General features: G+C 33.7%; 1 protein-coding gene across 10 annotated transcripts in view; it reads left to right on the top strand.

Annotated features, from left to right (window-relative positions):
- Positions 1–15,439, top strand: part of CDC27 (cell division cycle 27) — a 52,624-nt gene that overhangs the window by 23,873 nt on the left and 13,312 nt on the right. For 4 of the 10 annotated variants that reach the window (XM_012186253.5, XM_004013008.5, XM_060395747.1 and 1 more), the window contains exons 5-13: positions 2,834–2,931; positions 3,662–3,816; positions 3,922–4,133; positions 5,130–5,244; positions 7,509–7,642; positions 10,037–10,136; positions 11,074–11,281; positions 11,860–12,032; positions 14,578–14,730. In XM_012186253.5, coding sequence (XP_012041643.1) covers positions 2,834–2,931; positions 3,662–3,816; positions 3,922–4,133; positions 5,130–5,244; positions 7,509–7,642; positions 10,037–10,136; positions 11,074–11,281; positions 11,860–12,032; positions 14,578–14,730 — 1,348 coding nt within the window. The remainder of the gene's footprint in view (positions 1–2,833; positions 2,932–3,661; positions 3,817–3,921; positions 4,134–5,129; positions 5,245–7,508; positions 7,643–10,036; positions 10,137–11,073; positions 11,282–11,859; positions 12,033–14,577; positions 14,731–15,439) is intronic. The other 6 variants (XM_027974364.3, XM_004013007.5, XM_060395748.1 and 3 more) reach the window with 3 other exon arrangements.

Below are 15,439 nucleotides of genomic sequence, written 5' to 3'. Positions count from 1 at the left end.
CTGAGTTTTAGTTTTTAAAAATATTGATCTAAAGTAGGGGCACTCCAGGCAGCTTAATTTTATTAAGTCTTTTCCTCCTTTTATCTCTCTATTGAATAATTATAGATCTGTCTCCCAGACATGACTGGGACATAACTCCACATCTGGCTCCTTCCCCAGTTTTTTTTTTTAATTGAAGGATAATTGCTTCACAGAATTTTCTTGTTTTCTGTCAAACCTCAATGTGAATCAGCCATAGGTATACATATATCCCCTCTCCTTTGAATCTCCCTCCCCATCCCATCCCTCTAGTTTGATACAGAGCCCCTGTTTGAGTTTCCTGAGCCATATAGCAAATTTCCGTTGGCTGTCTATTTTACATATGGTAATGTACATTTCCATGTTACTCTCTCCATACATCTCACCTGCTCCTCCCCTCTCCCCATGTCTGTAAGTCTGTTCTCTATGTCTTTTTCTGCATTGCTGCCCTGCAAATAAACTCTTCAGTACCATTTTTCTAGATTCCGTATATATGCATTAGTATACGATATTTCTCTTTCTCTTTCTGACTTACTTTACTGTGTATAATAGGCTTTAGGTTCATCCACCACATGAGAACTGACTCAAGAGTGTTCCTTTTTATGGCTGAGTGATATTCCATTGTGTATATGTACACCACAACTTCTTTATCCATTTATCTGTCGATGGACATCTAGGTTGCCTCCATGTTCTAACTACTGTAGATAGTGCTGCAGTGAACAATAGGATAAATGTGTCTTTTTCAATTTTGGTTTCCTCAGAGTATATGCCTAGGAGTGGGATTGCTGGGTCATATGGTGGTTTTAGAGAAGGAAATGGCAACCCACTTCAGTACTCTTGCCTGGAAAATTCCATGGACAGAGGAGCCTGGCAGGCTACAGTCCATGGGGTTGCAAAGAGTCGGACACAACTGAGCGACTTCACTTCGCTTCATGGTGGTTCTAGTCCTAGTTTTTTAAGGAATCTCCATACCATCTTCCATAGTGGCTGTATCAATTTCCATTGAATGTAATTTAAATTATATTTAATGTATCAATTTACACTCCCACCAACAGTGCAAGAGCGACCCTTTTCTCCACACCCTCTCCAGCATTTATTGTTTGTAGACTTTTTGATGATGGCCTTTCTGACCAGTGTAAAGTGATATCTCATTGTAGTTTTGATTTGCATTTCTCTAATAATGAGCGATGTTGAGCATCTTTCCTGTGTTTGTTAGCCATCTGTATGTCTTCTTTGAAGAAATGTCTGTTTAGGTCTTTTTCCCACTTTTTGATTGGGTTGTTTATTTTTCTGGTGTTGAGTTGTCCCAATTAACTTTTATATTATTTGTACATACCAGTATCTGTGTGTGTGTATGTGGGTGTGTATCTAATCTCTTCTTGGTAGACATTTTGTTTTACATATATTTTATGGTGTATTAATCAGATCATGAGAAATCTAGTTTCCTATTCTCAGAAAGCTTATAATCAATTGTAAGAGAGCACATGAAAGATAAATAAATAGACAAACCATACTTAGTTATAGACATGGTGAGGGGCTGTATAATATAAGTTAGTTTTGGTATAATCTTCAAACATTGAGTTTTCACTGTATTTTTCTTTTCCTGGCCTTATATTAAAAGTTCCCAAGCATTCATTTTCCACTTTCCACTCCTCATTTTTACTTTCCAAAAATACTTTTATGTCTTTGTTTCCTGTTTTTAAGTTACCCTGCTATACATGGTAAATTAATATATCATTCTTGTTACAATTATTTTCCCTTTAAGAAATTTCATCTAACCAATCCTTAGATACAGACTTTGATAAAACTTAGGTTTTCTGAAAGTTTGTCTCCTTCCTCTGTTTCTTTCTGTGTCCATGTGTTTATTGGGTCAGATTAGACAAATCTGGGAAGCTAAATAAGCTTCAACTAGTGGTACTTTCTTGTCTTTATTATATCATTTATTCTAGTTTCTACTCACTTGCAAAATTTGAAAGTAAGGCACATTAATATCTAGTTCCCCAAGGGGATCTTTTTTTCATTTCTCTAGTGTATACTGATAGCACATAAACAGATTATGTGTTTTAACTGATAGTTTCATATGAGGGTTGTTTAGTTCAGTGCCATCTGGTCCTTTATAAAACCTCGGGGTTTTGGAAAAATTGCTGTATCTTAATTTTTTTCCTTTAGAAAATGAAGAATTTCAGTCTTAAACCAGGTCAGTAGTATTTTTTAACCTGAAAGCTCTACAAGTCTTACTAACCCTCAATCTCAACTTCTTTCCCATTTAAAAGCTAGGGAGGCCACAATGCTGTTCTAATAATTTCCAGATTGTTTCAAGTATATAGGGTCCTAAGAATGTTATCCATGTTTTGAATGTAAGCCTTTATACACCCAATTTAGAAACATGAATTTTCCTTTTTGTTAAAAGCTGCCACCTTTAAGTCACTTTCAAAATTACCACTGGGATTTATATTTAAAATCAAGAATAAGACTGAAATATTTGCATGTTTCCCATATCGCCTCATTAACTGTAATGTCCAAAAGGAAATGAAAAGCAGTTGTAGTATCTAAGAAAGTAATGATTATTTGTTTGTTTTGTTAACATGCCTTTCAATTCATTTTCTATTTGCTTTCACCTGACTTTTGACTTGAAATCCCCTAAATAATAAAGATTGGAGGATGGTAAGAAGGAGAAATTGATCATTTAAGGAAGGATTTAGAAGAGAATGCACAGAACTTATATAAGATTTACCTAATTTTCTGTAACAAATTTTCTTTGTAATAGATGTTTTAGGTTTTATAGCTTGTCTGATCTATTTGTTTGTCTTTACAGCAAGACAGATCGGCTTGCCAAAGGATCAGAATGTTACCAAAAGAGCCTTAGTTTAAATCCTTTCCTCTGGTCCCCCTTTGAATCATTATGTGAAATAGGTAAGTTTGTAGAGGTGATTAGGGGAGGGTTCTCCCATTTCTTCTTCCCTTTTTTTTCCCCCTGCTTATTTTTTGGAAAGTGATACAAATTATATATCCACAAGACAAATATTTTTCAAAGCTAAAGGCTTTTAAACTTGAGAACAAGAAGTAAGGTAGAATCATGTTTCAGGAATAATGTGGCCTTTGTTGTGTCGTCAAGGAATGAGTTGTGTTGTGAGTATAAAGTTAGCCAAAATAGCATTCTGGATAAGAAAAGAAATTAGTAGAATACCCAGAGACCTGGATAATATGGGGTGGGGAGTTGTCATAGTATATATGCTCTAGGAGGCCTGAAGGATCATTTTAAAATGTTGTGTCAATATACATGTAAGTGCTTAAAATTTTATTTTGATTTCTAGGTTTCACCTCTCCACCCTCATTCCTTACCTTGAGCAAAATGGGGTCTAGTTGCTTTCTGCTTTAAAACACAGAAATCTGTACTTTCCTGTGATTTATTATAAGTCAGTTTCATTGTGGTTTAACTTATTTTCTAAATGTACAGCTTTATCTTTGGTGTACACTTTTACAGTACACAGATGTTTACTTTTGGGAGATAAATCTGATTCACTGAAATAGATAGAACTTTAAAACTCTGAATAAGGCTTTATTTTTGCTGGCTTATGCTTTTTTTTTTTTAAATTTAACCTTCATTTCCTCAAAAGCAAACTTTTTTTTTCCCCCTTCACAGGTGAAAAGCCAGATCCTGACCAAACATTTAAATTAACATCTTTACAGAACTTTAGCAGCTGTCTGCCCAACTCTTGCACAACACTAGTATCTAATCATAGTTTATCTCACAGACAGCCTGAGACAGTTCTTACAGAAACACCCCAGGACACAATTGTAAGTATATTATACACTAGTGTTAAAAATATTGTGAAAATGAAAAACAGTGATCTGAGCTAAATAAGGTATTGTAAATGACATGTTAGAAATTTTCTATTTCAGGAATTAAACAGACTGAATTTAGAATCTTCCAATTCAAAGTACTCGTTGAACACAGATTCTTCAGTGTCTTATATTGATTCAGCTGTAATTTCACCAGATACTGTCCCTCTTGGAACAGGAACTTCCATATTATCTAAACAGGTTCAAAATAAACCAAAAACTGGTCGAAGTTTATTAGGAGGACCAGCTGCTCTTAGCCCGTTAACCCCAAGGTAAGACAAATAGAAGATACTTTAAAATGTGCTGTAATATTAAATGATCTTAGAGTAATTCCTATATTGGTAATATAAATTAATATGAACAGCAACTTCTAAATCATTATGGAAATAGAGATATTTAATAAGTCAATAATGAGTCTATTCCATTTTCAGACAATCAAGTAATAAAAATACAGTATCTGTAATAAGAATTTCATATTAAGTGTTGGAGAAAATTTTTATTTTATTTTTTTTTTTTTTGGAGAAAATTTTTAAACTTAAGCATTCCTTATTCAGCTGTTGTATGCATTAAAAGATACTCTGTTTATGACTATGCATCAGTGAATAGCAGTGAACCTCTTAAAATGTTGGGATGCTTATAATCAGTGATAGCAATGGTTAAAGTGCTGTATTCCAAAATGGGAAAGGATTGACACCTCTCAATATATGAAATGTTCTGTGAAAATTTTTAGAAATATATATGTATGAATAAATACAGGAACCCAGGCCAGAGGATGCATTTCCAAAAGAATCAAAATAAAAAATTATGTGCTAGAACAGACTGTGAATTGGGTCCCAGGGCCAGAGAATTGCTTAAATAGTATGACCATGAGATTACAAAGCTCATTGATTCCACACATGCATTCATTGGTCTCTAAGGATATTTTCTCTGTAATAGTGTCTAAATCACATAAATTCCAAGAATTTGAACTAATTTCATAATTTGGATCTTAGCTTTTACAAAGCTACTCTTCTTTATTTCTAATAAATCTCCTGAGATCTGTAGTTACTGCTCAGTTTAGTTCCTTATTTGATTTTTTCTTTTAATTTTAGTTTTGGTGGGTGGAATAGTCTATATTCACAGCTTATTTTTAATCTGCCCCTTAGATCCTCAATGCCCCCAAGACTGATTTGCCATTCTCTTCCTTTTAGACCTTCTAATTTAAGTATACTGCTGCTTTATATATGCCTTGATGACTTTTTGACACCTTGATTTCAACCTCTTCTCAGTTTTGGGATTTTGCCATTAGAAACCCCAAGTCCTGGAGATGGATCCTATTTACAAAACTACACTAATACATCTTCTGTAATTGACGTGCCACCCACCGGAGCCCCTTCAAAAAAGGTATTTTCCTTGTAAAATATAATGAATTGCTGTTGCCTTAGAGAAATTATCTAAATGTAAAAGAAGGTCATCATTATTATAGCCTCCTGGGTATAGTAGAAGACGCAAAGCTGGTTGCTCTTTTGACCACGTAAGTTTGTAACTCACAACTGTAGTTTATTTCAGCATATAGCTAATTAAGCATATTCAGATTTTTGCATTTAAGTTCCTTTTTTAAAAAACAAAATTAAGATGATCACTTTGAATGTAAATAATGGAAATTATACCTGCTGTGGTTTTTGCTTATCCCCACCAGTATATTTGTTTTTCAGTTGTACTAATATTAACATGAAAAAAGATGACTCACATAAAGCTAGCTTTTTGTGATAATAAAATTTTTATGGTGGATACTCAGGTATGGAGTTAAAGTGTAGTAAAATGAAAAATATTTCATAGAATCTTTATAGTAAATACTGCAATAAGACTGCATTGCAACTGTGACTCTTTTTATAATGTTCTTTTACTGTCTGTGGCAGTAGAGGCCAAAGTGAGGTTTATTTAAAACATATCTGTGGAAAAAAATAAATAAATAAATAAAACGTATCTGTGGTGCAGGGTATCTTAGGTGAGAATTAAATTAGGTTATATATGTAAATGCCTGTTGCTGTGCATAATGGATATTTAAGAAATGAAAGCTAAATGAGTCATACTGGTAGGCGAATGACTGCGATAGCCCTTTTACCCTCAGAGAAACATGTTTCTTCTTGTTTTGTTTTTACTCTTTTACTCCTGAACTTTAGCAGTGTTTTTTATATGATAGCTTCCTAATGAGTGATAATAGGAACTCCAAGAGTGGTAAACGTGAACTAAAAGTATTTAATATGGAAATTGTGTTTTAAACTGGATTTTTAAAAAGTTGACAACTACCTGCTGTTGTATTACTATGAAAGTGACATATATATGTGGAAATTAGTTTATTACAGTTATAAGAAGGCATAATAAGACAATGGTTAGCATGCCAGGGGAAGTAGGCCAAAACCATGAGTCAGAGTAATTAAGGACAAGTTAGGTAGTAAAGGCGTATATGGTTTCATTGCCCAGTCTAAGCCTCTTCTGCCCCTGTTCTTTTACTCTATTACAAGACATTCTTGGAAAAGCTATACTTCCAAATCTCCCTGCAGTATTAACTAAAAATATCAAACCAAGTAGTGAGTTCAGCAGATAGTTCTTTGTTAAATAAGGAAGGGCCAGAAAATAGGTGAAAATATTCAGTGGATAGTTAGTTACAGAGGAAAGAATATGACCAAGTGATAGATACAACATGACCATGCTCTCCTAGAGAAAGAGAGAGTTGCTAAGGAACTTAATTTAAAACAGTGGAACAAAGAGGGGCCAGCAAATGAAGTGGTAGAACAAATAATCAAGATACTATACTAAATATTTTAGAAATTACACAAAGTTTCAGAAGGGCGAGGCGGGTGGGCATGATCAATGATGTTAAATGTTGAGAAGGCCAAAATAAGGCTTTCAGTATGGTGAGAAAGTAATTATTAATGATTATTTATAATGTGTAATTTCAGAATTATATACAGTGACTATCACAGTAACTAATTTTTGGAGAAATTTATTGGTAGTAAAATGTTTTTTTTTCAATATTCGCTGACACAGATCACTTTATAAAAAAGTTAAGTGATGAAAATAAATAGAAATAAGGTGATAAATTAGAGAAGAGAGAAGGGACAAGCACAGTCCAGAAGATTGAACACATCAAAAAGAAATACTAATTCAGTGCAATATTCTTAGAATTTGGAAAATAACCCAGTGTTTTTTTTAATCTACTAATCTGAATTACTCTAAGACTGTCTTTATTAAGTGCCAAAGAAGGGGTATAAAATCTTACTTTATTATTTTTTATGTATACTAAATTAGATCATAACTCTTGAGAATAGTAGCTGTCTTAAAGTTTTTTAGCACTTAGCCCCAACTGGGAAAGTTACATAATAAATGGCCTCTAGGAATCTTAAGCCTTTCCTTGATAACTAAAGTCGAAAGATAAAAAGATAGTATAAAGGTAAAAATACTGAGCTTAATATGAGGAAATAGGATGATGTTCATTCTAATATATCAATAATTAATTAACCTAAAATGACATCAATAATGACATTAATAGTTTGTGTTTTCAAATGACAGTATATAATATGAAATCTTGTATTGGGGAAATGTAGATGGGTACATCATGATGTCTTTTACCACTCACAATGCAATTTATAATTCACAAACTTTAGACTTTTTGTGTTTTACAGTCTGTTGCCAGAATCGGCCAAACTGGAACAAAGTCTGTCTTCTCACAGAGTGGAAACAGTCGAGAGGTAACTCCAATTCTTGTTGCACAGACACAAAGTTCTGGCCCGCAAACAAGGTATTTATTTGGTCTCATAATTTGATATTGTTTAGCTTTTCTTGTTGTGAAACAGTTCTTCAGTTTAGGCAGGTTGTTTTGACTGCTCCAAGAATTCTGGAATGACTATTGTAAATTCTGAATATGTTAAATTTGGAATTTCCAACTTACTGAAAAAGGAAATTTAATTTTTGAATATTACAATGCAAATCAAGACAAGAGTTAGCTAAAATACCTTTTTATTCTAATTGCCTTGTGAGTTTGTTTAAACTAGATATTGTTAGCACTCCTCCAAAATAATTTTCTTTTTTTTTTATGTAACCTTCTCCACTGATCAAGTACAGATAGATTATTCTCCCCTTCCCCTATTATGCATTTCTATAAGTATATCATAGTATGAATCTGCCAATAAATCTTCAAATGATGAATCCATTTTCACACAGAAATGGTGTTAAATAAGATTTCTTTTCCTATTCAAGGCCTCAAAAATAAATTATAGCTAATATATTAAGAGAAAGCTACTTTACCTCCCAAAATAGTGAACATGTACCATAAGTCTTAAAATAGGTACACGTGTGCATATACCTTGACTATATAAAAGGCCTCAATATTTCTAAAATGCCTGGCTGGTAAGTCTCATTATGAGTGCCAACTCTCAGGTAGGTGGCAGTGATTGCCTAGGGCTCAGTGATAAGAAGGAGCCTGAGCCTCCTGCAGAGCACATTAATAGTCCAAATATATGTTAGTCTTCAAGAATATATAAACATAATTTACTGAATTATGCATTTCATTTAAACAAATATACTAACTGTAATACACATGAATTACATTAATTTTGCCTTCTTTGTATTACTAATAACTTTTTATCTTCTTAGTTGATGTATAGTTGATGTGTACCACTCTACCTTCTTTATTGCCTGTTTTAGTTTCCAACAGCTGCCCTAGCCAAGTACCACAAGCTGGGTGGCTTAAAACAACAGAAATTTATTCACTCACAGTTCTATCTGAAATCAAGGTATCGCTAGGGCCGTCACTAGGGGAGGATCCTTATCTCTTACAGCTTCTGGTTGCCCCAGGCATTCCTTATTTTGTAGTAGGCAACTCAGTATTTCCCTCTGTCTCCACGTAGCCATCTTCCCTGTGTGCCTCTGTATTCAAATTTCCTTTTTCTTATTAGGACATCTGTCATATTGAATTCGCGCCCACCGTGATGACCTCATCTTAAGTTAATTATATCCACAAAGACCATATTTCCCAAAAAGTTCACATTAAGAGTACTGGAGGTTAGGACTTCATCATATCCCTTTGGGAGACACAATTCAACCCATAACATTGCCTTATTAACAATTACTCTTTATCTTGTCGTTTTAGAGGTTGTTTTAGGGTTTATATCAGATATTTTAACTTATCAAAGTCTACCTTCAAGTAATACTGTACCATATCACTTAGAGTATAAACCTTGTAATGTATATTTTCATACTCGTCTTCTCAGTCTCTATGCTGTTGTCATATATTTTACTTCTACAGAGTGGTTAACATTTCCTGTAGTCTAGGTCTGTTGGTAATGAATTTTTTCAGCCTTTGTATGTTCAAAAGAAAGTTTTCGTTTCACCTTTGTTTTTATTTTTGATTGATATTTTCATGGTATGGAATTCTAATTGACAGGTTTTTTTCTTTACATTGCTCTACCGTCTTCTTGCTTGCATTGTTTCTGATAAGAAACTTCTTGCCATCCTTATTTTTGTTTCTGTGTATGTAATCTGTCTCTTTTCTCTGACTCTTAAGATTTTTTCTTTATCACTGATATTAATCCATTTGATTATGCTCTAGTGTGTTTTCTCCTTTCTTGGGCTTCAAATTCATTGAGCTCCTTGGATCTGTTAGTTGATAGTTTTCATCATATTTAGCTAATTTTTGGCCATTATTTCTTCAAATACTTTTACTGTCCATGTCCCCCTCTCTCATTCTGCAGAATAATCCCTTGATGTGGCTGTTTGAACTTACATGGTAATAACTTCTCAGGTATCAATTGTTCTAGTAATATTTATTTAGCAAATATCCCACATTTAGACTATGTCCAGCTTTGTTTTTCCTTAACTTTCTATAGTTCCAAATAAGGACTAAAGATAATTGGTTTATAGATGTTTACTATTTATTGACCCAGAACTTTTATGTGGATTGTTTTATGTTTGAATGAGCAATTTCAAATAGAGTGAAGATCTGTGCTATAATTTATATCATTTTATGGTAACAAGAATAGTTCTTTAAATGAGTTTTCATAGGAGGGTGAGGAAAGGATTGATCTCATCAATTTTAGAATACAAACATGTTGAATGCATATTTTTAATATACTTGAAATAATAATTAATGGTCATAAACAGGTTTTTTAAATATCTACTTTTATAATTTTTTTAGTACAACACCTCAGGTATTGAGCCCCACTATCACATCTCCCCCAAATGCACTGCCTCGAAGAAGTTCGCGACTTTTTACTAGTGACAGCTCTACAACCAAGGTAATTTAAAAATTTCTGTATGTCACATTTATTTAATACTTCCTCCTCTGAAATTTCTGTTCATCGATGACTCAGTCTCTAATGAATACATTAGGAGACCATTTAACATTTTTTTAATGTTAAAATTACAAAATTACAGAGATGGAGAGGAGATCAATAGTTACTGGGAGGTAGGACTGAGGAGAGGATGTGTCTTTTATAGCATAGCACAAAGGAATCTCTTTTTGTAGTGGTAAAATAGTCCTGAATCTTTATTGTGGTAGTTGATTAAATAAATCCATACATGTAACACAATTTCACAGAACTGTACACACCGAAATTTTTTAAAAGGTCCATGTGAAAACTGATGAAATCCAAGTAAGATCTATAGTTTTAGTTGCTAGTATTGCACCAATTCCAGTTTCCTGGATTTGATGGTATACTGTGGTTATGTCACATGTTTCCATTGGGAAGGATTGTGGGAAGAGTGAATGAAAATTTTTTCTTTGCACATTTCTTTGGACAACTGGAGAGTTTTATACCTTTGGTAAATTTTCTTCATCCATTGACAAATATTACGGACAGTCTTTAATTGTGACATATAGATCAGCAGTTTTATACCTTACAGATTTCAGTGCTCTGAGACAATTAGGTAGTTGTTGTATCTCCTTACTTTCTTATTTTTAATTAATAAATGAAAGTGATATACTTTGAATAAAGAGAAATGCTTAAAGCTAATGTAATAAATACTAGTTAGTTAATATGATTTATTTTCAGAATTGTTGCATTTTACATTAAGTGACTTTGAAGACTTTTGTTTTTATAAAATTTTCTGAGAAAAATGTAGATCAGTCAAAACCATATGTTTATTTTATATCTAATACTTGAGAAAAAGGGTTAGATAGATGTTTAAAATACATGAGTATAACAAGTTATTGAATTTTCCTTCTTGTTACAGGAGAATAGCAAAAAATTAAAAATGAAGTTTCCACCTAAAATCCCAAACAGAAAAACAAAAAGTAAAACTAATAAAGGAGGAATAACTCAACCTAACATAAATGATAGCCTGGAAATCACAAAATTAGACTCTTCAATCATTTCAGAAGGAAAAATCTCCACAATTACCCCTCAGATCCAGGCATTTAATCTACAGAAAGCAGCAGCAGGTCTGTTTTAAAAGCTTAAAATCTTCTTTATATTTTATTTTATTCACTTGTTTTAAGTAAGTTCATTTATGTTCATTAAAGAAACATTTTTTCTGGGTAGATGCTGGCATTTTTTTCCTTTTTCTTTTTTGGTCATTTTCTTATTTACTCATTTTTAGTCTTGGCTGTGCTGGGTCTTCATTGCCGCTGTGTGGGCTTTTTCTCAGGGGCTGCTCTCTGGTTGCGGTGGGTGGGCTTCTCGTTGCAGTGGCATTTCTTGTTACGGAGCACAGGCTCTAGGTCCATGGGCTTCAGTAGTTGCAGCATGTGGGCTCATTTGTTGCAGCTCGCAGGCTCCAGAGCTCTGGTTCAGTAGTTGTGGTGCGTGGACTTAGTCGCTCTGTGGCTCGTGGGATCTTCCTGGACCAGATATTGAACCTGTGTCTCCTGCATTGGCAGGCAGATTCTTTTCCACTGGGCCACCAGGGAAGCCCAGTGTTGGAAAGTTTAATGAAATATTTTTTAATTAGCCTTCCTAGAAAACCAGGCAGCTTTATTGTGTTTTATTTTCCTTTGTTTACTACATTATTTTCTCCCAGAAGGTTTGATGAGCCTTCTTCGTGAAATGGGGAAAGGTTATTTAGCTTTGTGTTCATACAACTGCAAAGAAGCTATTAATATCTTGAGCCACCTACCTTCTCACCACTACAATACTGGTTGGGTGCTGTGCCAAATTGGAAGGGCCTATTTCGAACTTTCAGAGTACATGCAAGTAAGTATTTAAAAAGTTACATATGCCTTTCTAGAGGTAATTTAAATTTAATTAAAATTATGTTTGAGAAGGCTAGATCTGAAGGGTCAGTATTTATTTTGTAATGTCTTTATTTTGTCAGTATTAATAACTTATCAGTTCAGTTCTTTCTTGTGTTAAGGGTAATTTGAATTCTTTGGGATTACTTGAGATAGATTTGTAGAGAACCAAACTAATTCTTACATGGAACATTTGTACTCTACTTACTTGGATCTGAAAATATGTATTTACCATGTAAATAGACGTTTATAATCAAAATTCTTTCTACTATATAGAGAGCTTACTGGGATGAATTTTTGGTACTTAGTATGTTTTATAAACTTAATACAATGAAGAAAGTTGTAAGTAATTGAGGATATAATGTTCTTATTGTAAGGTTTTATCATTTTAATTTTAATTATATTTGTTGCTTAAGTTATCTCTTTAAATCAGGTAAGGAGAGGATGATTAACCTAAAGCCAAAGAAAATTCTAATTTATTCCCCAGTTCTACTTTCAAAGCACTTCCTCACCCACCTCTAAACTTAAATTAGAAAAACCTTTAAAAAAAGCTTTAAGAAACCTAATATAAATTATTTAAAGTTGATAATAAGATCACTTGTTTGCCCTTTTTACTTTCAGCATGTATTTGAGTGCATATTATATCCCAGACTCTCTTCTATACTGTAATATAGCTAGACAGATAATTGCTTGCCTTCACAGAATTTACTTTCTAGCAAGTGTGCATATGCTAAGTTGCTTCAATCGTGTCTGACTCTTTGCAACCCTATGGACTGTAGCCCACCAAACTCCTCTCTGTCCATGAAATTCTCCAGGCAAGAATACTGGAGTGGGTTGCAGTGCCCTCTTCTAGGGGATCTTTCTGATCCAGGGATTGAATTCATGTCTCTTAAATCTGCTGCATTGGCAAGCAGGTTCTTTACCACTGGTGCAACCTGGGAAGCCCCCTTTCTAGTAAGAGAAATTATAGGCCAATAAATGTATAAGGACACAGCAATAAATCATATGAAGGAAAAATGAAGCATGGTAAGGAGATTGGGGAACAGTGAAGTATGGTGCTATTTTTTAAAAAAACATGCTCAGAGAAAGAAGATTATTGCTCCTTTAAGGAGCCATGCAGAGCTCTAGGGGTGTAGTATTCTTCCAGGTGGAGAATAAATCCAGAAGATACCTATTCTTGTAATTTTGAGTAATAAAGAAAAAACAATTGTAGACACCCTTTTTCATTGCTGAATTGTGATTTTTTTACTTGGTACATAGGTATAAGTGGGGTTTGGCAAGCCTTTTCAAAATTATTTGTTTCGTGGGTTCTTAACATGAATTTTTGTGTTACTCCTAATCATAGAGCAGATGTAGACCCAGATATTTAAAGGAAATCTTTGTTTCAACTTAATTTTTAGTTTTGTTCCAGTTTTCCTTTCTGTCTGTGGCATAATCATTTTTCAGAGGAAACAATAGATTCTGAAATATTTTAAACCAGATTTTTAAAGCCTGTACTTGACAGGTGGTTAGGTCTGTTTTCTTGTAACCAGTGTGTGTTTGAAAAAATGGAAAATTTATCTGTATAACTTTTAAGGAATTTCAGGGGAGTCACAAGTTTAAGCTAATTCTAGATGATGTATGGCCATATCATAAGAATTCTTATTCTTATGGCCATATCTAAGCATTCCTATTTTACTAGTTTAATGAATGCTATTTCCTTATCTTGTCATCTTCATTTCATTAAAAATAGACCTGATATTCCTTATTCTAAACTAAGTTTGACTTTCAGAATTTTTAACGAATTGATAAACTGGGGAGCTAACTGGTTTCATATAGCCCAAAGTCTCAAACTTCAGGGGAGAGAAGCACAGTTCTGGAAGCTGTGAGTGTGGCAAGGAAAAAACTTTGACATGCTAGCTGAGAAGGGACCCTAAAGTCAAGAGAGTGCTGCAGAAGAAAAAGGAGTTTATATTAGGCAGGGACTGTAGTTCCTAGCAGGTACGACAGTGATGGAAATATTCAGTGCTCAGTATGCCATAGGGTTGACAGCCACCCAAGCCTATTTTTCCCTTGAAGTGTTCAACTTAACCTCCTAATAAATGTACAAAAATAGGTTTTCTCTTGCAGAGGTCGCTTGTCTCTCACCTTTCCAGAGAGTTATTCTATAAAGCTGCTATAAAAATTTGGAATAATGTTTTTTGAGAATAAAATAATTGACTTCTTTTTAAATTTGTCTAGATCTTTCTTCTTTCTTTTTGGTGGAAACAATTTTTTTTTTCCTCAGAATTTATGTTCCTACCATGACTTCTGTATAAAAAGTAGGTTAAGTATGAATATGACTGCATCAATATTTGACCTACCATAGAAGGTTACTCAATTTGGCCATGTGTTGGTGCGAATTCACATAAAATTCATGTGTAAAATAAGGCAGCATTTAGGTCCTATGAGAATAGTGCCCAGCACTCTCCCAGTATATATGTAAATTGTATCAACTTGTTTTCCTCTTACTAATTTTTATATTTCAGGCTGAAAGAATATTCTCAGAGGTTAGGAGAATTGAAAATTACAGAGTCGAAGGCATGGAGATCTACTCTACAACACTTTGGCATCTTCAAAAGGATGTTGCTCTTTCAGTTCTTTCAAAAGACTTAACAGATATGGATAAAAATTCACCAGAGGTAAATTAACTGAAGCACTTCGTTCATGTTTATTTTTCTTTTCTTTTTTTTTTTTTTCGCTGCATTGCCATGGCTTGTGGGATTTTAGTTCCCCAACCAGGGATTGAACCCAGGCCCTCAACAGTAACAGTGAGGAGTCCTAACCACTGGATCACCAGGGAATTCCCTGCAACTGTTTTTTGATTGTCTTTACCAAATGGGAATGACCCAAATCATTAATTTAGTTTCATCCACGCATATTTTTGCATTCTTCTCTGTAGGCCGAGACTCAGAGAAGGAGAAATCCTAGAATATATGGTAGAGATTCACAAATAGAAAAATCTTAAAGCAGATATTTCATTCGGAATTAATCAAGATTTGGTTATACTTGCTGTTGTCACCAAGAGTAGAGTTCATTAAACAGAAATAGAAATTTAAAAGTGCTCATTTTAAATTAAAATAATAACTGTCATTTTAAGGCATAGGCAGTTTATGTACATGTTTCAGTCCTATAAAGGTTTTATTTCCTTGCATCCCAAGAATATTTAGTGGTCCTTTTGTAACATATTTAAGCTTAGAATTTAAGGGTCAGTTCTCATTACTCCTGGTAGTTAGGTCTATAGTTTACATGAACGATAAATTAACAAATACTGAACCATTACTCCTAGGAGAAATATACACACGCATATCACACGTGGGTCCACCAATGATCACTAAAGCACTGCAAGTA

This window comes from Ovis aries, chromosome 11, assembly GCF_016772045.2.
Source record: "Ovis aries strain OAR_USU_Benz2616 breed Rambouillet chromosome 11, ARS-UI_Ramb_v3.0, whole genome shotgun sequence".
Classification (NCBI taxonomy): domain Eukaryota; kingdom Metazoa; phylum Chordata; class Mammalia; order Artiodactyla; family Bovidae; genus Ovis; species Ovis aries.
Note: the sequence above shows the minus strand (reverse complement) of the source record. Positions and strands in the feature narration are given on the sequence as shown.